This window comes from Megascapheus bottae, chromosome 18 (assembly GCF_031878675.1).
Source record: "Megascapheus bottae isolate mThoBot1 chromosome 18, mThoBot2.hap1, whole genome shotgun sequence".
Classification (NCBI taxonomy): Eukaryota; Metazoa; Chordata; class Mammalia; order Rodentia; family Geomyidae; genus Megascapheus; species Megascapheus bottae.
The window spans coordinates 31,093,600-31,119,765 of NC_143526.1; the positions used below are offsets into that span (position 1 = coordinate 31,093,600).

The 26,166-nt window shown below is 52.6% G+C and overlaps 1 protein-coding gene across 3 annotated transcripts; it reads left to right on the forward strand.

Moving 5' to 3' along the window:
* Nucleotides 1-1,126: 1,126 nt before the first annotated feature.
* On the forward strand, nucleotides 1,127-26,141 carry Myh7b (myosin heavy chain 7B). 3 transcript variants are annotated; one of them, XM_090352222.1, is made up of 41 exons: nucleotides 1,127-1,234; nucleotides 3,227-3,333; nucleotides 3,575-3,718; nucleotides 4,249-4,405; nucleotides 4,686-4,713; nucleotides 6,030-6,126; nucleotides 8,234-8,257; nucleotides 8,404-8,496; nucleotides 8,630-8,693; nucleotides 9,693-9,791; nucleotides 11,112-11,215; nucleotides 11,381-11,519; nucleotides 11,804-11,922; nucleotides 11,997-12,146; nucleotides 12,297-12,467; nucleotides 13,211-13,390; nucleotides 13,483-13,615; nucleotides 13,704-13,780; nucleotides 14,206-14,293; nucleotides 14,418-14,535; nucleotides 17,487-17,610; nucleotides 17,705-17,841; nucleotides 18,346-18,601; nucleotides 19,450-19,692; nucleotides 20,209-20,385; nucleotides 20,467-20,612; nucleotides 20,853-20,943; nucleotides 21,032-21,421; nucleotides 21,870-21,996; nucleotides 22,088-22,206; nucleotides 22,290-22,486; nucleotides 22,616-22,965; nucleotides 23,435-23,559; nucleotides 23,651-23,766; nucleotides 24,126-24,522; nucleotides 24,596-24,721; nucleotides 24,825-24,995; nucleotides 25,069-25,173; nucleotides 25,266-25,361; nucleotides 25,778-25,915; nucleotides 26,006-26,141. In XM_090352222.1, the coding sequence occupies exons 1-41, from the start codon at nucleotides 1,144-1,146 to the stop codon at nucleotides 26,015-26,017; spliced, it is 5,826 nt and encodes a 1,941-aa protein (XP_090208348.1). In that variant the 5' UTR covers nucleotides 1,127-1,143; the 3' UTR covers nucleotides 26,018-26,141. The 3 variants fall into 3 exon arrangements, with proteins under 3 accessions (XP_090208348.1, XP_090208346.1, XP_090208347.1); XM_090352220.1 differs by lacking the exons at nucleotides 1,127-1,234; nucleotides 3,227-3,333; nucleotides 3,575-3,718; nucleotides 6,030-6,126 and adding an exon at nucleotides 3,924-3,995; XM_090352221.1 differs by lacking the exons at nucleotides 1,127-1,234; nucleotides 3,227-3,333; nucleotides 3,575-3,718; nucleotides 6,030-6,126 and adding an exon at nucleotides 3,929-4,016.
* Nucleotides 26,142-26,166: the final 25 nt, after the last annotated feature.

A 26,166-nucleotide genomic window follows, 5' to 3' on the forward strand; every position in this document is an offset into this window, starting at 1 on the left:
TTGGGCTTTCTCAAGGCTAGAGCTCTACCACTTGAGCCACAGCACCACTTCCAGCTTTTTCTATGTATGTGATACCAAGAAATTGAACCCAGGTCTTCATGTATGCTAGGCAAGCATTCTACCACTAGGACAAACTCCCAGCCCCCTTCTTGTGACTCTTAAATGTCAGAATAAGAAAGAATTCCTAATTGGTCTGTTTCCTAAATCCACTTAGACTTTAGCCAGCTCACTCCTTTAACCTACAATCCCTAGTTTTCTTCAAATTTGATTGCCTTGGGTGGTTCAGAGAATGAAGATAGGGGCAGAGAAGAAAGAGATGATGTCTACGTGCTGTAGAGGGGTGTCTCTGCACTTGTTTTCACCCATTTCTAACACTGCTCATCTGTGATACTCGTCAGTGCTTTCCTTTCTCCGGGCGTCAGTCTTCTTGGATGTATACATACAGTTGTACTAGGTGGTTCAACAGGGTCTTTATGGGTTTCCTAGCTCTGAATCTCCTTTCTTAGTGTGTGAACTCTTTCCTAGGTATATGGGATTCTCTGTGACTCAGTTTCTGTCTCTGAGTTGCTCTCTGCCTAGTCCCTGCCCTTGTCAGTGTCTGAATCCAGCCTTCCGGTCTCACTGAGTTGGAGTGTCTCTCTCTCTGCCTTTGTGATCCCTTGACAATGGGAGGTAAAAATAGCCCAGGGGCTGTGCTGGTGGAGATAAAAGGGAATTTGCCTTTTGTGTCCCGTGGCCAGGCTGGGATGGGGGGGCTGTGACACGTGGAGGTTGCTGACATAGCTCTCCTCTGCTGACCTTGACGGTAGCAATAAAAGGAGTAGCGCGGCTTCCCAGCCTTCATCGTGGTACCAGGGTGGGTGATCAATCAGGGCTGGGGTTAGGGCTAGAGGATATGTGGGTACAAGGCCTATGGGTGTTTGTGGAGCTAATATAATGCTTTAGGGGGTGTGTGTGTGTGTGTTGGGGCTTATCCTGAGAGGCTTTTAGTATCAGCTCCTGTAATTGGAGGGTCATGCACCACTCGCAGGGCCACTGGTCCATCATATAGTTCTTCACAGCCATCTCTCAACACAGGCTGCCCACAACTGCCTTGAACCGCCTGGTTTTCCAAGCCACCCTCTTCTTCCACCTTTCATCACCATGATGGATGTGAGTGAACTCGGGGAATCAGCCTGCTACCTCCGCCAGGGATACCAGGAGCTGATGAAGGTGCATACTGTTGCATGGGACGGTAAGTGCAGGTAGAGGGGGGGATCAGGATTGAGATCAGGAGTGGGGAGGAGTGGCCCTCCACTTGGGGCACTCTGGCTTTGACTGCGTTAGCACTGGCGGTTTCCCTAAGGTGTTAGGGCCTGCAGGCTCAAACTCCAGAGAACATGTATACAGTACTGTGCCTGAGCCAGCCTTGGTTTGTCCCTCTGTAAAATGGGACAATACCACGTGCTCCTAAAACTGTGATCTATGACAGATGAGACTGATTGGTGTGTGTGCGGCAGCCTCCACCTGTCCACAAAACCTGTGCTGGGCTTATTTTTAGTGCTTTCCCCAGAGCCAAATCCACTGTTTGCTAGGGACAGGAATAAAGACTACTATTTATGAGCTGGTTACTCATAGGCCATTAATAATAGGCAATGTGTGTTAAGTGCTTATTGTGCCAGGCCCAGCACAGATAACTTGAATTCATTCAGCAGCCTGGGAAGGTGGGGACCAAGATAGTTTCCAGGGTTGCAGAGGGCACCCTGTGCTAGAAAGGCCTTGTGCTCAATTAACACTCTGCTATTGTTATGTTATCTCAAACTTATTTAAAAGTTCGAGCATTTCACAGACTTGCTTGCCTGGGCTAGCTTTGAACCGCAATCCTCAGATCTCCATTGCCTAAGTAATTAGGATTACAGGCGTGACTCACAGGTACCCAGCTTCCAGTTCTAGGGTGTTTTTTTTTTTTTTTTTTTTGCTGGTTAACTGGAGATAAAAATGTCTTTAGATTTGTCTGCCTGGTTTGGTTTTGAACCACAATGAGATCCTCAGATTTCAGCTTCCTGAGTAGGTAGGATTATAGGCACAGACACCAGCTTCCAGGTAGAGAGAGAGAGAGAGAGAGAGAGAGAGAGAGAGAGAGAGAGAGAGAGAGAGAGAGAGAGAGGGAATTTGTGTGTGTGTGTGTGTGTGTGTGTGTGTGTGTGTGTGTGTGTGTGTGTGTGTTGGTTCTAGGGCTTGTGCTCAGGGCTTGAGCGTTGATTGTCCCTGAACTTCTTTTGCTCAGGGGTAGCACTCTACCATTTGAGCCAAGTTACACTTCGGCTTTATTATTATTATTATTAGAGATAAGAGTCTCATGGACTTTGCTGCCCAGACTGGCTTTGACCTACAAGCCTCAGATCTCAACCTCCTGAGTAGTAGGATTACAGTCATAAGCCACCGATACCTGGCAAGTCCATGTTTCTTTTTATTTTTATTTTTATTTTTTTATTTTTATTTTTTCCAGTCCTGGGCTTGGGCTCAGGGCCTGAGCACTGTCCTTGGACTTTCTCAAGGCTAGAGCTCTACCACTTGAGCCTCAGCACCACTTCCGGCTTTTTTCTATGTATGTGGTACCAGGGAATCGAACCCTGGTCTTAGTGCATGCTAGGCAAGCACTTTAATCACTAGGCCAAACTCCCGGCCCTCTTTTTATTTTTAATTTTTAAATTTTTAAAAAAGTTTTGTTGCCAGTTCTGGTGTCTGAACTCAGGGCCTGGGCACTGTCCCAAGCTTCTTTTGTTCAAGGCTTGATGTTTACCACTTGACCCACAGCACTACTTGTGGCTTTTTCTGTTTATGTGAGACTGAGGAATCAGAGTCCATGTTTTTAACCACCATAAAATCTGTGCACCTGAAACTCGGGAGCCAGATGGCTAAGCAGGGAAAAGCAGGTAACACAAGAGATCCAAATCTTTTTTTTTTTTCCCCTTTGGTTGTGGGGCTTGAACTCTGGGCCTGGGTGCTGTCCCTGAGCTCTTCAGCTCAAGGCTACTGCCCCACCCCTCGGTTTTCTAATGGTTAATTGGAGATAAGAATCTCATGGACTTTAGTTCCTGGGCTGACTTGGAACCGCCATCTTCAGATCCAAGCCTCCTGAATAGCTAGGATTACAAATGTGAGCCACCGCTTGAGAACCGGTTGAAAGGTGTCCCAGTCCCTCTTGAAGTCTCATCCCCAACCCCATGATCTCTCTAAAACTCAGGAAAGAAAAGAGTTTGGATACCTGATGAACAAGATGCCTATGTGGAGGCTGAGATCAAATCGGAGGCTACTGGAGGCAAAGTCACCGTGGAGACCAAAGACCAGAAGGTTGAGCTTCCTTTTCCGACCCCCCTCCACCCCGCAAGATTAATCCCTCTGTCCCTGGGGTGCAGCTTCAGGGGTGGTAGGAACAGCTGCCACCGGGCGGGCGGGCGAGGAGGTCAGGCAGCATTTGCAGCCTGATACTGAAGTGTTACACCCCAGTGCGGGGCCCCTGGTCTCCAGACCTGCAGGATTCTCAGCTCCGAGTGTAAGGAGCCTGGAAGCATATGACGCGCCCCCTTGACAGGTGCTGACAGTGCGTGAAACGGAACTGCAGCCCATGAACCCGCCCCGCTTCGACTTACTCGAGGACATGGCCATGATGACCCATCTCAACGAGGCCGCAGTGTTGCACAACCTGCGCCAGCGCTATGCTCGCTGGATGATCTACGTGAGCCTTGGGTCTGGGCGGGGCTGTGGTGGGCGGTGGGAAGCCTAGGGCAGGGGCTAACGGTAAGGCTGTGGGGGCGGGGCCATAGACATGGAGGCGGAGCGAGAGATTGAGCTGTAAGGGCGGGGCCATAGCCATGGGGGCAGGTCTGTAGCTAGAGCTAGGGGGCGTGGCCATAACTGTGGGGCGGGGCCATAACTGTGGGGGCGGGGCTAGAATGAGAGGTGGGCTGAGGGGCAGAGCTGGTGGCAGAGGCCGAGCTAGAGAAACCGACTAGGTGAATATTGCAGTCCTAAAGGTTAGCAGCCACAGGTTTAGTTGCAGGCCGGGACCCGGGGGTGGGGTTGGGGTGGCAGTTGGAGTTGGGATAGGTGGGGTGTATGAGGTAGAGAAGGTAGAGGCATAGCACACTTAGTGGTCCCTGGAGGAGTATTGCAGGGGTCTCCGTGCTGTGAAGACTGGGGTCTAGAAATGGGATCTCCTATGCAGAGCTAAGAGACATCTAATCTACCGATACGTTGTGTCCCCAGACCTATTCAGGCCTCTTCTGTGTCACCATCAACCCCTACAAATGGCTCCCAGTCTACACAGCGTCCGTGGTAGCAGCCTACAAGGGGAAGCGGCGCTCCGAGTCCCCGCCTCATATCTACGCGGTGGCAGACAACGCTTACAACGACATGCTACGCAGTAAGGGCTGCCTCCCCTCTCCCCCCCACCCAAGACCCTGCTGGGCTCCGCTATAAAACCCCTCTCTCCTTCCCTCACTTGCACGGCCTTTCTTTAAAGCGCCCGGATGCTTCTGCAACCATTCTGCCTTTCCAAATTATAATTCCCTCCTGATCCTTCTCATTTGGGGCCTGGGTGGGGGTGGTAGAGACTGCTTCCATACCGTGGCTACCCTAGATGTTCTACTTGTGACTTGTCCCTCCCCACAGCTGATTTTTCTGTCCCCTCTTCTTTTCTCTAGACCGGGAAAACCAATCCATGCTGATCACGTGAGTCTGGGAGTCTGGGTGTGGGGTGGGAAATACTGGCAGGAAGAGGACAGGAACTGAACCCAAAATGTTTAGGGCACAACCTTTATTTATTTATTTATTTATTATTATTATTTATTTTTATTTTTTGCTGGTCCTGGGCCTTGAACTCTGTACCTGAGCCTCTCTGGGCTGAAGACTAAAGTTCTGCCACTTGAGTAACAGAGCCACTTGTGGCCTTTTCTGTGTATATAGTACTGAGGAATCGAACCCAGGGCTTCATGAATGCTAGGCAAGCACTCTACCACTGAGCCACATTCCCAGCCCCCACTGAAGAACCTTTAATTTCTATAAGCCAGTGTCCCAGCTGAAGCTAAATCAAGCCTAAGCAGTATGGATGTTTGTGTATGCATGCACATGTACACATAGGTGCAAAAACCTGGAGCCTGGTGACTAAGAGAATGGACTTTGAAGCCAGGCAGATCTGGATTCAAGTTCTAACATTTTCTTACTTTTCTCTGGTACTAGGGATTCAACTCAATGCCTTGTGCCACTCAGAGCTGAATCACTACCACTGTTTTTGTTTTTTGGTTAGTCATGAGGCTTGAACTCAGGGTCTGGGTGCTATCCCTGAGCTCTTTTGCTCATGGCTAGTGCTTTACCACTTGAGCCACAGCTCCACTTGAGGTTTTCTGGTTGTTAATTGGAGATAAGAGCCTTCACTTCCAGTGTTTTTTTATTGGTTAGAAATAAGAGCTTCTTGTATTTGTCTGCCAAGTCTATCCTGGAACCATGGCCCTCAGATCTCAGCCTTCTGAGTATTTAGGATTACAAGTGTGAGCTACTTGGGCCTGGTTAACATCTCCATTTCTTGCTGTGTGCCTTTGGGCCTCTGAGCCTCACCAATAAGAACAGAACCACCTTACTATGTAGAATTACAAGGTGTCAGTGAATGGATACATGCGATTGGCAATAGTAGGGACAGTCACAGAACTTCTGTGGCCTATTTCCTTATCTCAGTAATGCCTGCCTTATAGGCTTCTATAAGACATAACTGAGACAATGGAGGGAACACTACTTGGCCTAGCACCTGGAGGTAGATTAGCACTGCGCAATGCCATGGCATAGTCATGTGTATCATCTCACTGGGGTTGCCTAGACTGCTTTGCTTTGTAAACAATGCTTAGAGTTTTGATCTCCCCTGGGGTTTGGATTTGGTGGCACTGATTGGGGGAGAGAAGGAAAGGGGTGTCCTGCTTGGGAGGGGGGGTGCACTGAGGGCTGAGGGAATTAGAGAATCTGATGAGCGTTGGTGACTTATATTTGTGTCCTCCAAGCGGAGAGTCGGGGGCCGGTAAGACCGTTAACACCAAGCGGGTCATTCAGTACTTTGCCATCGTCGCTGCCCTGGGAGACGGGCCGGGCAAGAAGGCTGTAAGATTTGCCCATTTGTCACTGATTCCCACTGCTTCTCGCTGGTTTTGTTTTTGTTTTTGCTTTTGCTTTTTTTCCTTTTATTTTCTTCTCTTTTGTCTTCTTTTTATTTTTCTTTTGAAAATTCGTACTTTCCCAGCCCCCAGCCCTGCCTGCGCCTTCTACTTAGGTAGGAGGCTCTGGCTTGAGCAAGGCTTGACCAGAAAAACTGTGACCACCTGGATACTTCGTGTTTTATATTTTGGAAGTGTTTATTTAATAGGCTGCTTTTTACTATGAAGTGATTGTTTTTCTTAAGTTTTCATGCACTGAAGACTTGGTCACCTGAGGCCAATCTTACCCATAGAAATTAACTATTCAGAGCTTAGGATGTTGAGCTTTTAAAACAATTGCATACTTTATGAGTTCTGCAAGTTTCTTGGAAATTTCCTAAAAATGGGGCTTTGGTTACTTTTGTTTGTTTATTTTGTTTTTGTTTTTAAGGTACAGTATTCTATTCCTAGCCCCACAGGTGACTGTCTAGACTCTAATTGCCCCTGCCTCCTCATTTATACTCAGTGTGGGCTGCCTTTTCTTTCCAAAAGCCCAAGACCATACTCTTGTCCTGGTCTTGTTAAGCCTTGCTTTACTCTGGGGCGTTTTTCTTTTTCTCTTTCCCTGCTTTTTTTTTTTTTTTCAATTTTTTCTTTCCCTTTTTCCCATTTGAGTTTATTGGTTTTTGATTTTTTTTTTATTTCAGTTTTGCTTTTTGATTGTGGTCATTGTTGTTTTTTGTCGTTTTGTTTTTAATTGATTTTTTAAGTAGCCTTTCTTTGTTCCCTTTCCTACACTTTTCTCCAAACTTCAAAAGCTCTTTGAGGATACTAAGTTGGGTTGCTCTAGTGACAGGGAAAGATGGTCAGAGCTGACAGAGATAGAATTGGAAGAACTGGGATCAGGAAGAACCTGGGCAGAAAGAGTTCTGGCCAGGAGTACAGGAAGGAGGCAGGCAGGGAAGGTAAAAGAAGAGCTCCCGCCAGAATCTGAGGATTTAAAAATAATACCAACCCTTCATTTTGACCCCAAATGTGGCCAAACTGGCCAGAAAGTCCTGCATGAAAACAATGAGGAGGAATATGGGGGCAAGGACTCCTGCCACGGCCACACCCCCTTACCTCGCTTTCCCCAGCAGTATTTCTGAGGGCATTTAAGTCTTGAACTCCCTGGAAGTGAAGAAATGAATGACAGATCACAGAGTCAGGGGGGGGGGGGAATCTCTATTCTTTCTACTCATTCTTTTCTTCCTCTCCTTTTCTTCCTAGGGTAGAGAAGAGAAGGGGAAGGGGAAAAAAATGAAGGGAAGAGAAAGCTAAGGCCAGGAGGGGTAGAGGAAGTATGGGTTCTGTTTCCAAAGTCCCTCTGTGTGGGGGACGCATAGCTGCAGGCATGAGGGAGGTACTAGGTCTGGATCCCTGCCCACCTCCCAGGCACTTGCTTTGTGACCTTGAGCAGATCAGCACTTTGCTTCTGGGAGAGCCAATCACACACACCTGGCATGGTATTATCTACACCTAATAGTAGGTGTACAGTATTCAATAAAAACACACCTGCACACACTACAACGGTTACATTAAAAGGCCATCAAGAATGAATGCAAAAGACAGATTTATTTTTTTTAAAGGGGGTGGGGCATCAGAGGGAGATTAGGGTAGGAATATTCAGAGTGTCTTCTCTCCTCAGAGGATGAAGGAGGGAAGTCCTGCTGGAAGGAGGGGGATCCGGCAGGGCTCTGAAGGAGAGCTTGAGGCCCGGTGTTCTGTGGGAAACAAAGGGATGCAGGAAAAGGACAGAGAACAGGTTGAGGGAGAGAGAGGCCTGTGATTGGAAGACCCTAGCTCAGCTCCCCACCTCCATGCCCTGGTCAGGACCATGCTTGCTCCCTCTTTGTAGAATTTCTTCTTCTAACAGTCCTAGACAGGCCTCGCTGTGGGAATTGGGGAAGGGTGGGATGCTTCATTCATTGTTAGTAAACCTCTGGATGTCTAACAGTCACTGTCTTTCTAACTGTTGTCTGTCCTTCTCACCTTGTGAGACTCAGCCTTTGACTTGTTCTTCCTTCTTCTTCCAGCAATTTCTGGCAACCAAGACTGGGGTAAGTATGGAGCCAGTGGACCTGGGGCAGGCAACAATTCTGAGGTCTGGGGGGATTTCCTTTCCTCTTCACAACCAGCCATATGGGGCCCCTTCGTAGTCAAGTGAGTGCCAGGACTGAAAGACCCTTATCCCTGCTGTCACCAGGGTACCCTCGAGGATCAAATCATTGAGGCCAACCCAGCCATGGAGGCTTTTGGGAATGCCAAGACATTGAGGAATGACAACTCCTCTCGATTTGTGAGTGGCCACAGTGGATTGAGGGTGGACAGAGCGTGGTCAGCAACTGGGAGGGCCCAGGTGGTGGGAGCCTTCAAACAGATCAAGCTGTACTGGCTGAGCCCCTTGACTGAGGGTTGCTCCTCTGCTGCAGGGAAAGTTTATCCGCATTCATTTCGGACCCTCTGGGAAGCTGGCCTCTGCAGACATTGACAGCTGTGAGTCTGGGAGAAGGGAAGGCAGGAGGGATGGAGGCTGGCCCGAGCTTTTCCACTCAGACTAGGTATTGGATTCAGCTGGCTTTGACATCTGTCTCCATCCCCCAGCCACTGCCCATGTCACATCACCAGGGTGTTGTCCCTCCAACCTCTGCACAAGGTCTCCTAGCCTCCACTCTCTTCCCATTCGTTTCTCTGATCCTAACTGACCATATTCTATCCCCGCTTAAAGCTGGATATGTTGGCAGACATTTATTACTATAGCATCTGAGAGGCTGGAATAGAAGGATCACAAATTTGAGGCTAGCCTGGGCTACAGAATAAGTTCAAGAGACTGAACCACATAGTAAGATCTCATCACACACACACACACACACACACACACACACACACACACACACACACACACACACACACACCTTCTCTAGATCTTGTCACCTTAAGATGGAGACTCATATCCTTATTTGGCCAGGAAGATTCCTTAAAATTGATTCCCTGCCACATCTGACAGCCATTCTTTTCTCTGCCCCCTAACAGGGCAGGCCTGCCCGTTGTCTCCTGTGCCCCTCCCCACCCCCAGTCTAGCCTCATGTCTCCTTTACAGTCTCCAGCCCTTCCAGGCCACCTTCTAGGAAGCTCACTCTGCCCAGAGCTCAGCTTCTCAGATCCCCACTGCTAGGGCCATACTTATGGACCCTGTAGACCCAGGAGCCCCTACGCTGGCCGCTCTCTGCCTTGAGTAACACCAACACATAGCCTAATGCACATCCATGTGCATCTCCCCACCCTAAAGACACTCACTGGCCCGAGAGACACACATTCCAACAGTGACAGAGTTGACAGAAAGACCCTCCCAGCACATGCTGGCCTGAGTGTGGACAGAACACCTCTGCACATGGCCTACCCCTTTTTCATGGTGCCCTCCCTCCCCATGCCTGTCGGGGTGCCTATTGGTTTGGGGAGGTGGAGGGGATGGCAGACTGTTGCCCCTTTCTGCAGACCTCCTGGAGAAGTCACGAGTGATCTTCCAGCTGCCTGGGGAGCGTGGCTACCATGTCTACTACCAGATTCTCTCAGGGAAGAAGCCAGAGCTTCAGGGTGAGGGCTACAGATGGAGGGAAGGAGTCAAATCAAAGTGCTGTCAGGTCCTTCCTGGCTGCCAGGCCCAGCCCTGAGATGGTTGGTCCCTCCCTGTGCTGGGGATGCCAATTATCCTGAGAGCTCAGAGTCATCGTGTTCCCGCCCTCCTTTGTCTTCTGATTATTTCTGAGCCTTTCCTCCTGTGCCTCTTGTTCCGTTGCTCCATCAATGTTATACAGCTTCCCACTTGGTCCTCCTGCCACCCCGAGACTGGAAGCTCCCAGCGCTACAGAGTGCCCAGCAACTTGACTATCTATACCCAGTGCGCTCTCTCTCTCTCTCTCTCTCTCTCTCTCTCTCTCTCTCTCTCTCTCTCTCTCTCTCTCTCTCTCTCTCTCTTTCTCTCTTCTCTCCCCCTCCTCCTTCTCTCTCCTCTCCCCACCCCCTGTCTCTTTCTCCTTGAGGACAGAGTCCTTCTCTCCTGTTTCCTGACACTCAGCTAAGCATCTGGGCTGGAGGGGTGGCTATGAGCAGTGGTCAAGGGAGGAATAAGACGTGGGAACTGGTTGGTGCCCCTTCCTCAGAAGTCATAAAGAAAGAGAAGTCACTCAAAACTTAAAAATAAGTCAGGTGCTGGTAGCTCATGCCTGCCCCCAACTGGGGCAGAAAAGTCCATGAGATGCATATTCAATAAACTACTCAGAAAAGGCTAGAAGTGGTGCTGTGGCTTAAGTGATAGAGCACTAGCCTTGAGCAAAAAGAAGCTCAGGACTGAGCTTCAAGCCCCAGGACTGGCAAAAAAAGAAAAAGAAAAAAATATGAAAAGTTAAAAAGAGATATCTTTAGCTCCCATTTCCTTCATGGAGAGTGGGAGGTACTTCTCCTATTTTTCCCTCTGTTAGCTCTGTCATACTAAAACTTGCTAACACTTAAAACCATACACTTATGAATAAAAGGGACTGGGATGTAGCTCACTACTAGAACATTAATTTATTATTTACAATGCCTTAGGTTCCTCCCTAACACTGAAAAAAGGAAAAAGTTGGGGGGGGGTGGAGAGAAAGAGAGGGAGAGAGCGTTAAAGCAACCAAGCATTCCTGTAATGCAGCCCAGGATCTAGGGCAGGAGAATCACAAGTTTGAAGCCAGCTTGACCACATAAAGAGACCTTGCTTGTTCACAGTCGTGATGATGGAGATGGGATTAAAAATGAGGCTCCAGAGAAGGCCTGAGAGGGCCCTAGACTTGTCCGGGCTGCACCTCCAGGACCCACCATTCAGAAAGGAGAGCAGTCTGGTAAGCACAGGCTAAGCCACCCTTTTCTGCCCCATGTCCACAGACATGCTGCTGCTGTCGATGAATCCCTATGACTACCACTTCTGCAGCCAGGGTGTCATCACCGTGGATAACATGGATGACGGACAGGAGCTCATTGCTACAGACGTAAGGGGCTGTGGAGGGGATGGTTGAGCAGGGCACCTGTGGGGGAGGGAGTGTGTAGTTGGTGGGCTGGGCGGGAGATCAGGGAGCACTGTCAGGGGAGCAGTGCCTAGCTGGGTCTGGAAGGGTCCAGACTTCTCTGAACCTGCTGTGCTCCCACCTACCCAGCATGCCATGGACATCCTGGGCTTCAGCGTGGAGGAGAAGTGCGCCTGCTACAAGATCGTTGGGGCCCTCCTGCACTTTGGCAACATGAAGTTCAAGCAGAAGCAGCGGGAGGAGCAGGCTGAGGCCGATGGCACTGAGAGTGAGGGCCCTGACCCTAATTGACCTTGGCCTTCACCTTGACCCGATTGCCTTGACTCATTCATGACCAATGACCCTAGCTCTTATCCACATCCTTGGATTACAGCCTTACTTGCTCTTGACTCCTCAGTTCTAGACCCTCATGGCCCCAAGGCTGATAACATCCAGGCCCTTTGCCTGGCTCCTCCTTCCCCTCTGCCTCTCCTGACCCCAGACTAGGGCAATAGACAGCAGGTGCCCACACTGTGGCCTTCCTCCTTCTTCCTCCAACCTGTGCGCTGCCAGGTGCAGACAAGGCAGCCTACCTGATGGGAGTGAGCAGCGGGGAGCTTCTCAAGGGCCTTCTGCACCCCCGAGTGCGAGTGGGGAATGAATATGTAACCAAAGGCCAGAGTGTGGAGCAGGTAAGTATGCCCAAAGCCCACTTGGGCAGGGCTCCCTCTTGCCAGGTTCCAGCCTGGCCTCTCTGCACCTGCAGGTGGTATTTGCAGTGGGCGCTCTGGCCAAGGCCACCTACGATCGGCTGTTCCGGTGGCTGGTGTCTCGGATCAACCAGACCCTGGACACAAAACTACCCCGACAGTTCTTCATCGGCGTCCTGGACATCGCTGGCTTTGAGATCTTTGAGGTGAAAATGGCCCCCGACCCCAGGTTCTGTCTGAGGCACAGGACACTTCAGCTGGGATGGAGCAGCCAGCTTGGGCACAGCCTGCTCCTCTGTGGGCCTCCTTGCCCCCATCTTCCAGGAGCGTGCTAAGCGGGTGTGGCCCTCTTATAGTTTAACAGCTTTGAGCAGCTGTGCATCAATTTCACCAATGAGAAGTTGCAGCAGTTCTTCAACCAGCACATGTTCGTGTTGGAGCAGGAGGAGTATAAGCGTGAGGGCATTGACTGGGTCTTCATTGACTTTGGCCTTGACCTGCAGCCCTGCATTGACCTCATTGAGAAGGTAGGGCCTGGAGCAGGGCATCAAGAGGAGGACAACGGGGAGTGAGTGTGTATGTGTGCAAGCCCATACCAGTATTTAAGAGTATGGTTGTGCATTGAAGTAAGCACGTGGGTAACTGTGTATGTGCACACGGGTGTGAGTGGGAGTTGTATGTGTGCTGGCAGAGTGTTGGAGGGTGGTGTGAGCAGGAGGTATACATCAGAGTACTGAAGTCAGCTCATGGTTCTGGATGGTCAGTCAGGCCCATGGTAGACACAGTTTCCTTGGGTCCTCAGAACCACTCAGGCTTGACAAGGCCCTCCATGTTTATTTGGTTATGAAACATGATATATACCTCTCTATGGAGAAAACTGGAAAAATGGGAAAAGAACATTTTCTCCAATATTAAAGCCTGTGCCTTGGTCCTTGAGCTGCTTTCTTTTACGAGCTTTGGCTTGGCCATGCATTTTTTCCATGGGCAGTCTCAGTTGGCATCCCACTTCTCCATGTGGCAAGCTTTTGTATATGAGCCATGGGTGCTGGAGAGGACAGAGTGGGTAACAGATGCCACTTGGCATTTGTATGTATCATATAAGCAAGTTCAATGGTGTGAAATAGAAGGAAGTTGAAGTCAGGCCACAGAATGTTTCTCCTAGGAGTGAGTTTGATCTGTGACATTTGGATGAAGTGGCCAGTGTTGGGATCGGGGTGGAGTCCAGGGTAGCCCAGATGGGCTAGCCCTTCAAGATGTTCCCTGTCCCCAGCCACTGGGCATCCTGTCCATCTTGGAGGAGGAGTGCATGTTTCCTAAAGCCTCAGATGCAAGCTTCCGGGCCAAGCTCTATGACAACCACTCAGGGAAGTCACCCAATTTCCAGCAGCCTCGGCCTGACAAGAAGCGCAAGTACCAGGCCCACTTTGAAGTGGTCCACTATGCAGGCGTGGTAGGTGTCTGTGGGGACCCCAGCCTTGACCACCCTCCTCTCTCCCTCTTCGGGGTCCTCATGCTAGCTTATTACCCATCTCACTTCTATAGGTGCCTTACAGCATTGTGGGCTGGCTGGAGAAAAACAAAGATCCTTTGAATGAGACAGTGGTCCCTATCTTCCAAAAGTCCCAAAACAGACTCTTGGCCACTCTCTATGAGAACTATGCAGGCTCCTGTTCCTGTGAGTACCTGGGGACAAACTCACCATTTCCACAGGGGCTCACAGAGTGGCCTTCCTTGGATTGAGGGGGGTTCCATGTCTCCACTAGCTGAACCCCCCAAGTCTGGGGTGAAAGAGAAGCGTAAGAAGGCAGCATCATTCCAGACAGTGTCCCAGCTACACAAGGTGAGGCCTAGGCTGGGTCCCCCACCCCACTCCAGATTGGGCCTTCACCCCGCCAACCTCCTCCCTCTCCACTTCCTGCCATCTTGTACCCTGGGCGGGAGGCGGTTAAGACTTGCAGTGATGTTTAACTGCTCTGCGCGTGACGTGAACATCACAGCAAGTCTGTGCTGCCTCCTGTCCCCACACTGCCAGGGCAGGCCTGGGCAGGGGGGTGGGAAGGGAACCTGGGGGGGGAGGGGGCAGGGGGAAGGAGAGACTTTGGTGATGATGATGGGAGAGGGCTGAGTGTCACCAGTAGCAAGAGATTAAGAACTGAGGTCAGGGCATACCTAGGCCCCTGTGTCCTCACTGGCCGGATCTCCTGCAGCATCCAATTCTGGTTCTCTTCCCCTTCTGTGCCTTCTCCCTCCTCTCCCTACTTCCAGGAGAACCTCAACAAGCTGATGACCAACCTGCGGGCCACTCAGCCCCACTTTGTCCGTTGTATTGTCCCCAATGAGAACAAGACCCCAGGTAGTGTCTCCAAGGCTGGCTGGGGTGGAGAGGGGGCAATGGGGTGGACTAGGAAGCGAGTGCTGGGAGCCAAAGGTAGATTCTTAGACCTCTAACCTTGTCCTTTAACCCCCACTATGCCCAGGGGTTATGGATGCTTTCTTGGTGCTACACCAGCTCCGCTGCAATGGGGTCCTGGAAGGGATCCGGATCTGCCGCCAAGGGTTCCCCAACAGGCTGCTCTATGCTGACTTCAGGCAGCGGTGGGTAGCCAGCTTCCAGCCCTGCCTGGCTCCTCCTGCTGTGCCTTCAGCCACCCTCCGGAGCTACCTGGAGGCCTGGGGGAGGGGAATGTTAGAATGGCGGGATGGATGGAGGTTGTTTTGAGGAGGAGGAAGGGGAGGAGGCTGGGGACAGTGAGAGATGGGAAGGCATGTCTATGAGATGTGGAAGCGACAACCTGGGAGAAAGCCAGTGAATAGGCTAGTCTATATTCTGGATACAGAATAAGAAAGAGCCAGGTGTGGGTGGCTCATGCCTATAATCCTAGTTGCTCAGGAGGCTGAGATCTGAGGATTGTGGTTTGAAGCCAGTCCAGGCACTAAAGTCTGTGAGGCTCTTATCTCTAATAAACTACCCCATCCCACCCACCCGCCCCCAAAAAAGCAAGAAGTGGAGGTATGGTAGAGCAGCCTTGAGCAGAAAAGTTTAGAGACAGCACTTAGGACCTCATTTTAAGACCCATGACTGGCACAGGAAAGGAATGGAAAGGAAAGGAAAAAGGGAAGGGAAGGGACGGGAGAAAGAGAAAGGAGGAAGGAAGAGGGAAGGAAGGAAGGAAAGAAGGGAGACAAGGAAGGAGGGAATTAATTATTCCCAGGTTATGGGCCTGAGCAAATGGGAGGAATAGATTTACTGCATTAGAAGGCAGAGTGGTTGGATCGGGCAGCCCAGAGAGTGATCGGAGCTCTGCTTTGCGTATGTCAAGTTGGAAATGATTCCAGCAGACATTCTCGAAGAGTTGAACTTTTTATTCTGAAGTTCAGGCATTTTTTTTTTCTCTTTCCAGTGCTGGGGCTTGAAGGCTTGAACTCAGGGCTCGGGGACTGTCCTTCGGCTTTCTCAAGGCTAGCACTCTACCTCTTGAGTCACAGCACCACTTCTAGCTTTTTCTGTGTATATGGTATCGAGGAATCAAACCCAGAGCTTCATGCATGCTAGGGAAGCACTCTACCACTAGGTCACACTCTTGGCCCTAGGTTTAATTTTCTTTTTTCAGGTTTTAAGTGTCTGTGATTTTATCCCCTTCCAGAATTAACTGTGGTCCACACTGTTCTTCCTACATGGATTTCTATACATATACTGTATCTGAAGTCATGTGTATTCACTGCTTTTGAATTTGAATCTCATTTTCAGTCCTTGGACTGTTCCCATAGCCATACGTCTATGTTATCATCCATTGGTTTGGCTGTTAAAGACCCTGTAGTTCAGTGACCCATAGGCCTTGCTTATGGAGCCCCTTTAGAACACTTAGAAACCCCGAGTTGAAGCACACACAGATGAGAGCGCCTCTGGGAACCGGTGACAGGCCAGGAATGAGCCCGGCTGAAACCAAGTGGGACATTGGCCTGGAGGGGTGCCAGCACCCAGGGGCAGTCCTGACCTTGGTGTGTGCGGCCATTGTCCACAGAGCCCAGTAGCTCCCTGGACAGGTCTAGTGAAGGGCCTATCGTATTTCTGGGCTTTCCCTCCAGGTGGCAAACTAGCTTCATCCCCGAGGCTCCACACACATGCATACGAGTTACTTTATACGGTTTTGTCTTTTAAAAAAGTTAGAGGGGCCAGAAGTAAGGTTGAGTGATAGAGTGTTCGCCTAGTATGTATGAAGCCCTGGGTTCAATTCCTCGGTTCCACATACACAGAAAAAGCTACAAGTGTTGCTGTGGCTCAATTGGTAGAGGGCTAGCCTTGAGAAAGCTCAAGGACAGTGCTCAAGCCCTGAGTTTAAGCTCTAGGACTGGAAAAAAAAGTAATAGGGCAAGGCACTGTCTCATGCCTCACTTGGGAGGATCACAGTCTGAAATTAGGCCAGGGGAAAACGTGATATTCCCATCTCAACCAATTAGCTGGGCATGGTGACACATGTCCATGACTCCAGCAAAAAGGGAGTCTCATATACACAACTAGCATATGCTTTTTGTAAATCTCTCTCTCTCTGGCATTACTGGGGTTTTCAACTCAGGCCTTAACCTTGCTTATAGGTGCTCTACCACTTAAGTCATGTCCCCAGCTCTTTTTTATTTTTCTGGTAGGTTCTTATTTTTTTTTCCAGGGCTGGCCTCTGACTGCAATTTTCCTGCTGATACCTCTCATGTAGCTGGGGTCACACCACTGTACCTAGCTTATTGGTTGAGATGAGGTCTTGCTAACCTAACTTTTTTTTCCCTGGTCTGGAACTGAAATCTTACCCATCTTCACCTTGCTGGGTAGCATAAATCACCATGCCTTGCCTTTTACTTTTTTTTTTTTTTTTGCCACTTATATGGCTTGAACTCAGGGTCTGAGCACCGTCCTTGGACTTTTCTCAAGGCTAGAGCTCCCACTTGAGTCACAACACCATTTCCAGCTTTCTTTTTCTTTTCTATATATGTGGTACCGAGGAATTGAACCTGGGTCTTCGTGCATGCTAGGCAAGCACTCTACTACTAGGCCAAACTCCCGACCCTGCCTTTTGTTTTTGTTTTGCCAGTCCCGGGCTTGAGCTCAGGGCCTGAGCACTGTCCTTGGACTTTCTCAAGGCTAGAGCTCTACCACTTGTGCCTCAGCACCACTTCCGGATTTTTTCTATGTATGTGGTACCGAGGAATCGAACTTGGGTCTTCATGCATGCTAGGCAAGCACTCTACCACTAGGCCAAACTCCCAGCCCCCGCCTTTTACTTTTTGAGAGACAAGATTTTACTATATAGTGAAGATTGGCTTGTTATATCTCTGTGTCCCTAGTGCTGGGATTATATGTGTTAACCAGCATGCCTGGCTCCTTCTCTGAGGTTTTGGGATATGTCCAATCCCCACTGTAGCAACACTTCTTCTTTCACACAGAGTAGTGTTTGCCACTCTGTACCTGCTAGATGTGATCCTCTGTTTTCCCAGCAGCCCCTTCTATTCTCAGGGGCCTGTGCCAATCTCCTCACCATCTATTCCGGGCCCTGTAGGTACCGTATCCTGAACCCCAGTGCCATCCCGGACGATACCTTCATGGACAGCAGGAAGGCCACCGAAAAGCTCCTGGGCTCCCTGGATATTGATCATACCCAGTATCAGTTTGGCCACACCAAGGTTGGGGCACCAAGAATTATGGCTGACCCTGGCTGTGGGTGTCACCTTGGGCAGGAGTCACACCTGGCTGAACCTGCCACCACTGCTCCCACAGGTGTTCTTCAAGGCTGGGCTTCTAGGAGTCCTGGAGGAGCTCCGGGATCAGCGTCTGGCCAAGGTGTTGACACTGCTGCAGGCACGGAGCCGGGGCCACCTCATGCGCCTCGAGTACCAGCGCATGCTGGGAGGCAGGTGGGTGTGGAGGGAGGGTGGCATTGTGGCTGTTTCTTGGCCCACAGAGTCACCCAGGCTTTCCAAGCCCTGCCAGGCTGCCCTTTGGGTCAGGTTATCCCTCATGGCGGGTTGGGGTGAGGTTCTGTGTGTGCCCCCCAACCCTAACTTCAACATCTGCGTGAGTGTACCCAGCCTGGTGCTTCAGGCCATGTCAGAATCGTGGCCAGGAGAGGTAACAGTGGTATCTAGTGTTCTCCAGGCCCTGGATGTGTTCATTTGCATTTTCTTGCTTAATAAGAGAGGCAGTCCTCAGCAGAGGGAGGCCTGAGTCAGAGCCAGGAAGAGCGTCGAGCACCGGCACACGAATTTGAACTCTGACTCTAGGGCCCATTGGCTTAACCATTGGGTCTTGATACTTGGGGCTCATGAGCCCTGCCCTGGAGGTGGGACCCCTTAGGGAACCGCTGGCCTCACCTCCAAGGGGGCAGCCCTAGGCCTGTCACAGCAACTGTCCCTCCCCAGGGATGCCCTGTACACCATTCAGTGGAACATTCGGGCCTTCAACGCTGTCAAGAATTGGTCATGGATGAAGCTTTTCTTCAAGATGAAGCCACTACTGCGCTCAGCTCAGGCAGAGGAGGAGCTGGCAGCTCTGAGAGCAGAGCTGCGGGGGCTGCGGGGGGCCCTGGCTGCAGCTGAGGCCAAGCGCCAGGAGCTGGAAGAGACTCAAGTCAGCGTCACCCAGGAGAAGAATGATCTGGCCCTGCAGCTGCAGGCTGTGAGTGACACCATGGCGAGGGGTCCCCCTTGGTGACTTGCACAACCAGAACTGCAGCCAGGAGGGCCCTGGGCTTTACCTGAGTCTGTCTGTCTGCTCTGAGACATCCCAAGACAGGCTTGCAGGCTCTTGACCACACCCTGGCTTCCTGGACTAAAGTTCTCATGCCCAGCATCCTCCTACATCTCCCTTTCTTGCTGTCCCTAAGGCAGACCCTTGCTCCCTTCTCTGGTGAGGGGGCCATGGAAATCCAGGTAGCAAGAAAAGAGTAGTAACAAGGAAGAAGTGGCCAAAGGTTCAGAAATTCCCCACCTCCTCAGAGCAAAATGTTCCTCCTTCAGCACAGATTTTGAGTATTGCCTGTGGAGCAGCCCCAGGCTCATGCTAACACCCTGGTGAGTCAACAAGAACAGCCCTGAGGTCCTAAGACTCATCCACTGGTGCATCACAGCCAGGTTGTGAGCAAGCACAGGGAAAAGAATACCCAGTCCCTCTCAAGATGGCACCTGGGAGCTGCTTTGTGGTGTGTGAGTTTCTGCCTGGCAGCACTGCCACCAGCCCTTGAGAGCCAAGCTCAGGGCACAGGGCTGTCCAGTGCGCTTCTCTCAGCCTCCCTCTGGGTTGTCCTTGGCTGTTGTAAAGTGGTCCTATGGACGGCAGCAGTTCTGTCTCTATGCTTCCCTCCCCATGAGCCCTCTGGGGCCAAGAGCAGGTTCACAGCATTGGTTCCCAGTGCCCAGCTAAGGGTGGTCATCAAACCACTGCATAGAGAGCCGTTCCTTCTCCAGGGATGGCCACGTCCCTCAGCTGACTCTGCTTTGACGGGCCTCACTCCATGTCCCCTCTAGGAGCAGGACAACTTGGCAGATGCTGAGGAACGCTGCCACTTGCTGATCAAGTCCAAGGTGCAGCTCGAAGCGAAGGTGAAGGAACTGAATGAGCGGCTGGAGGATGAGGAGGAGGTCAATGCAGACCTGGCTGCCCGCCGGCGCAAGTTGGAAGATGAATGCACAGAGCTCAAGAAGGACATAGATGACCTGGAGCTGACGCTGGCCAAGGCTGAGAAAGAGAAGCAAGCCACAGAGAACAAGGTGTGGGTGGTCTCTCAGTGGGGAGTGGTGCCTTGAGAGGTGACAGCTGCAGGGTCCCCTCCCACCTCCACCAGGCCTCTGGTGCAGCCTGGGATGTGTGCCAGTGTCCTCATTCTTCAAGTGAGGTTGGCCGCACATACCACATCCAGGTGGCCAAGGAGTGGTGCACTCACGGGCGCTGTACACAAATGCTAGCAATTCTGATCTGTCCTAGCTTGGGGGACAGGGCAGTTCTTCATGCTCCATGTGGCTTCTGTCACTGGAGCCTCGTGATTGTGCTCAGAGTACTGGGAGGGGAAAGTGAAGCTGCGGGACTAAGCTTCTTACTCAGGTTTTCACAGGGCATGGACTAGGCCCAGGCCAACATCCACCAGTGTCTTAGTTGGGTCCAGGCACTGGGCTCATCCCTGAAGGGGGAACAGTGAAGGCTCACCCAGTGTCCCCTAGCTGGAAGGGGTGGTGGTTGCTCAGAGCCGAGTGTGATGCAGGGATGTCCTAACGGTGACCCTGGTACAGGTCAAGAACCTGACAGAGGAGATGGCTACACTGGATGAGTCGGTGGCCCGGCTGGCCAAGGAGAAGAAGGTGTTACAGGAAGCCCACCAACAGGTCCTGGGCGACCTGCAGGCAGAGGAGGACCGAGTGGGTGCTCTGGCCAAGGCTAAGCTTCGGCTGGAGCAGCAGGTGGAGGACGTGAGTCGAGGCTACCAGGGGGCTGTGGGAGTGGCAGACAAAGGGGACCGGGCTGAGGCTGAGGCCTGTTCTGCTCCACAGCTGGAGTGCTCCCTGGAGCAGGAGAAGAAGCTGCGTATGGACACAGAGCGGGCTAAGCGCAAGCTCGAGGGTGACCTGAAGCTGACACAGGAGGCAGTGACCGACACCACCCAGGACAAGCAGCAGCTGGAGGAGAAGCTCAAGAAGTAGGAGTGGGGTGTGGCAGGGCCTCCGGAGACTCACTGGGCCCTCCTTCCCTCCTGGCTTCACTGGCAGTCCAGTGGGGGGAGGAAGGGGCCCTGGGAGGTGGGGGTTTGCTAGGACAAGAGTAGCGTCCTGCTTTCCCTGGGCTTGGGCTGAGGGCAACAATCCCAGAGCAGTAGTGCAGGGGTCACTTGGGGGGCCCTCAGTGGGTAGATGGTAGACATGCCACCCTGTGCTTCCAGAAAAGACTCGGAGCTGAGTCAGCTGAACCTTCGAGTAGAAGATGAGCAGCTCCTGGGCGCTCAGCTGCAGAAGAAGATCAAGGAACTACAGGTCTGTGGGGGTCTGGGGTGGGCCAGGCTCAGGTCAGAGGCCTAATGCCCAGAGCTGATGTACCAGACCCCTCCCCACCCCCACCCAGGCTCGGGCAGAGGAGCTGGAAGAGGAGCTGGAGGCTGAGCGGGCAGCACGAGCCCGAGTAGAGAAGCAGCGGGCAGAGGCTGCACGGGAGCTGGAGGAGCTGAGTGAGCGGCTGGAGGAGGCGGGCGGCGCGTCGGCTGGGCAGCGCGAGGGCTGCCACAAGCGTGAAGCTGAGCTGGGCCGGCTGCGCCGGGAGCTGGAGGAGGCAGCTCTGCGGCACGAGGCCACGGTGGCAGCTCTGCGGCGCAAGCAGGCCGATGGCGCTGCAGAGCTGGGGGAGCAGGTGGACAGCCTGCAGCGGATACGGCAGAAGCTGGAAAAGGAAAAGAGTGAGCTGCGCATGGAGGTGGACGATCTGGGGGCCAGTGTGGAGAATCTGGCCCGTGGGAAGGTATCTGATGCCACGCCAACCCTGAATTCACTCTCTGACCTCTGGCTACCTCATGCCAGTACTGACCGCACAATAGCATTGTTCCTGAACCTGATCCTGACTCTCACCCTCACTAGCCTGGCATCTAACCTTCAGCCTTGACTTGAGTCATTCTGACTCAGCACTCTTTCTAACCTCAGTCCCTCAGTACTTAGTCCTGAAACCATCAGCAGCTTTGACTCTTGTCTCACATGATCCCCGATCTGGTATCTTAACTCTCACTTGAGTTGGCCTTGAGACATGCCCAGCACTGTCACTTGTGACATACTCCATTTGAGCTATAAGCCCAGCAGTAGAATCCCTGGCCCTGAATCTGAAATGCTAATCTTTCAGTCCTGGGCCCTGTCTAGTTTTCTAGCTCCTAATCCCAGGTTCTAGGCTCTGTTTTAATCCCTGACTCCGGACCCAGGCCAGTGCGGAGAAGCTGTGCCGGGCCTATGAGGATCAGCTAAGTGAGGCCAAGATCAAGGTGGAGGAGCTGCAGCGGCAGTTGGCAGACGCGAGCACCCAGCGGGGGCGGCTACAGACAGAGAATGGTGAAGCCACGGCTCAACTGGGCCACGCCAGGTGGGACCAAGGTGCTGCCCCTCACCAGCTTGACCTGCTTGCTGGTCCTTTCACCTGCAGGGGAGCTGGGCCGCCTGCTGGAGGAGAAGGAATCTCTGCTCAGCCAGCTGAGCCGTGGGAAGGCCTCCGCTGCCCAGAGCCTAGAGGAACTGCGGAGGCAGTTAGAGGAAGAGAACAAGGTGGGCGAGCACAGTGACTGTGGGCAGGTAAGACACTGCAGCCACTGGTTTGGACTGATGCTGAGCCATCGATGTCCCTACAGGCCAAGAGTGCACTGGCCCACGCGGTGCAGGCTTTGCGGCATGACTGTGACCTCTTGCGGGAACAGCATGAGGAGGAGGCTGAGGCTCAGGCTGAGCTTCAGCGACTGCTATCCAAGGCCAATGCTGAGGTGGCCCAGTGGAGGACCAAGTACGAGGCAGATGCCATTCAGAGGACCGAGGAGCTGGAGGAAGCCAAGTGAGTGGCTCCGAATCGGCCATCACCACAACAGGTTTACGCCTGTGCCTGTGGAAAGGAGGCGAGGGATGACCCTGGAGTCCCGCTAGCCTTGCTCCCTAAGCAGTCCACACTCTGTTCATGGCTCAGGAAGAAGCTGGCCCTGAGGCTGCAAGAGGCAGAGGAAGGCGTAGAGGCTGCAAATGCCAAGTGCTCATCCCTGGAGAAGGCCAAGCTTCGACTGCAGACTGAGTCAGAGGATGTGACTCTGGAGCTGGAGCGGGCAACCTCTGCGGCTGCCGCACTGGACAAGAAGCAGCGACACTTGGAGCGAGCCCTGGAGGAGCGGCGGCGACAGGAGGAGGAGATGCAGCGCGAGTTGGAAGCGGCGCAGAGGGAGGCCCGTGGCCTGGGCACCGAGCTCTTCCGACTGCGGCACAGCCACGAGGAGGCTCTGGAGGCCTTGGAGACACTCAAGCGGGAGAACAAGAACCTGCAGGGTAGGACCTGGGGTCTGCAGCACCTTACAGTCACACTGAAGTTAGGGGTAAAAACGAAAGTGAGTCGGGCATGGTGGTTCACACCTGTAATCCTAGCTAGAGGCTGAGATCTGAGGATCAAGGGTCAAAGCCAGCCTGGGCACAAAAGGACCTGAGATTTTTATCTCCAATTAACCTCAAGAAAATGGGAAGTGAGGCCTGGCTCAAGGGTAGGGTGGTAACCTTGAGCTGAAAAGCTTAGGGGCAGCGCCCAGGTGGAGTTCAAGACCATGACCCCCCCCCAAAAAAAAGTGACTTAGAGGGGAAAAGCAAAAGGGTGACATTGTTCCTAAGAACTGTACTCATTACTTGACTTACCAAATGGTAACCCCTGTGTACACCACCACCATAATAACATCTTAAAAAAAAAAAAGTCAGGTCAGGGCATAAGCTATGAGGGTGAATCCTGAACACCCTGTCCACTCTACAGAGGAGATCAGTGACCTCACGGACCAGGTCAGTCTCAGTGGGAAGAGCATCCAGGAACTGGAGAAAGCAAAGAAGGCACTGGAAGGGGAGAAGAGTGAGCTTCAGGCTGCACTGGAGGAAGCCGAGGTCAGGGCTGGCTGCAGGGGTGTGTGGGGCCCAACTCAAGGTTCCCTGATATCTTGGCCTTCACTCTCTACTACCTGCTGTATGTCCTCAGGGAGCCCTGGAGCTAGAGGAGACAAAGACTCTGCGGATTCAGCTGGAGTTATCCCAGGTCAAGGCAGAAGTGGACCGGAAGTTGGCAGAGAAGGATGAGGAGTGCACTAATCTGAGGTCTGCAGAAGACAGCTTGCTATGCTAGTGGTGGCAGACTAGTTTGCCCCTGCCACATGGTTTTCTCAGATAGTTGTCCCCATTCTAGGGGAAACTTTCCATGAGGGAGGCTAAAGGATGCTCCAAATCACATAGTGGGGCAGAGTGAGCATTCAAGCCATCTCCGTCTCTGGACCTCTTGCTTCTTGGTGAACTTGTTTGCTCAGAAGAGCGACAGATAGCTATAAGTCATTTTAAATGGGGAAAGACAATTTGGTTGTTGCCCAAATGGCTCCTGTCTCTAGTGGGCATTTGGAAGAGCACAAGTGGCACTCATACCACTTTCTCACAGGCTGAGCCCTTCATTCTCCCTCTGACAGGCGCAACCACCAGCGGGCAGTGGAGTCACTGCAGGCCTCCCTGGATGCAGAGACTCGGGCCCGCAATGAGGCACTGCGGCTCAAGAAGAAGATGGAGGGCGACCTCAATGAGCTAGAGCTGCAGCTGGGCCATGCCACCCGCCAGGCGATGGAGGCACAGGCAGCTATAAGGTTGCTACAGGCCCAACTCAAAGAGGAGCAGGCAGGGCGTGATGAAGAGCAGCGGCTGGCAGCTGAGCTCCGAGAACAGGCTCAGGCCCTGGAGCGCAGGGCTGCATTGCTGGCTGCAGAGCTGGAAGAGCTCCGTGCTGCTTTGGAACAGGGCGAGCGCAGCCGGCGGCTGGCAGAGCAGGAGCTGCTGGAGGCCACAGAGCGCCTCAACCTTCTGCATTCCCAGGTGGGACGTGGCTAGGGTGTCCACAAGGATGGGAGCAAGGCTTGATGCCAACCATGTCTCTGCTTCCCTGCAGAACACAGGCCTCTTGAACCAGAAAAAGAAGCTGGAGGCGGACTTGGCCCAACTGAGTGGGGAGGTGGAAGAAGCTGCTCAGGAGAGACGCGAGGCTGAGGAGAAGGCCAAAAAGGCTATCACTGATGTGAGGCTGGACTCGGATTGTGGGGGGGGGGCGCATACAGAGCCTAAGGGGATTTCTGCCTGGGGACGTCTTCACTTGCCCATGCTACTCCCCCCCCCCACAGGCAGCCATGATGGCAGAGGAGCTGAAGAAGGAGCAGGACACAAGTGCACACTTGGAACGGATGAAGAAGACTCTGGAACAGACAGCACGGGAGCTGCAAGCACGCCTCGAGGAGGCGGAACAGGCTGCTGTTCGGGGTGGAAAGAAGCAGGTGCAGAAGCTGGAGGCCAAGGTGTGTGGCCCCACAGCCCCTCCCCGCAGGGTGGCAGGCGTGGGCAGCAGGTTCACTCTCTGGCTGTGTCCAGGTACGGGAGTTGGAGGCTGAGCTTGATGCAGAGCAGAAGAAGCATGCGGAGGCCCTCAAGGGAGTGCGCAAACACGAGCGCCGGGTCAAGGAGCTTGCGTACCAGGTGAGTGAAGAGCCCCCATCTGGGGGGGGGGGGTGGGAAGAGTGGTTCTGGAGCTGGCCTGAGCCAGGCGTGTGTCTCCTTTGCTTGCCCAGGCTGAGGAGGACAGGAAGAACCTGGCTCGCATGCAGGACCTGGTGGACAAGCTGCAGAGCAAGGTCAAGAGCTACAAGCGTCAGTTTGAGGAGGCGGTGAGCTCACGAGTCTGGGGACCGGGACTATACTTAGGCTGCTGGGGTGAAGCACTTCACCTTGAACTATGACCACAGGCCCGGTGGCCAGCTGAGGCATGAATAATGGCTCCCCCAAAGTGATCCCGCTGCCCCAGCAGGAAGGGAAATTCCTAGCAGTATGGAAGACATAAGCTGTCTGTGGCCCATTAATGCGGCACCCTCGCCAGATTGGCACAGAAGAACTTTCTGAAGGAGTTTCATCTTGTGTTTTCCTGCTGTGTGGTCTGGAGCTGGGAGAGGCTGGTGGTGAGAAGTAGAGAACCAGAAAAGGCCAGCTCTCTTCTGGGTTGGGACTAGAGTGGCCACTTCAGTTTCCAAATGTGCACTACGGGTGTGTGTGTGTGCGTGTGGGCATCCTCCCTTCTTGCCCCCAGGAGCAGCAAGCCAGCACCAACCTAGCCAAGTACCGCAAGGCCCAGCATGAGTTGGATGATGCAGAGGAGCGGGCAGACATGGCCGAGACTCAAGCCAATAAGCTTCGAGCACGGACCCGGGATGCCTTAGGCCCCAAGGTGAGGCGTTTGAGGGACACCACCCCTCCGCGTTGTGCTGTTATGGGGGGTGTAGGTGGCTCAGCTCACTCTGCTGCCCTTACCTCTCAGCATAAGGACTGACAGCCCGCCCATTCCCTTGTGCTCTGACACGGACATCCACGGTGATCCTGCCATCTCTACGTCCCTGCTGCCACCCTGCTCTCCTCAAGCCATGCTATACCCTGAATAAACATTACAACCGCAACTGCTGCTGTCGCTCTTCTTGGGGT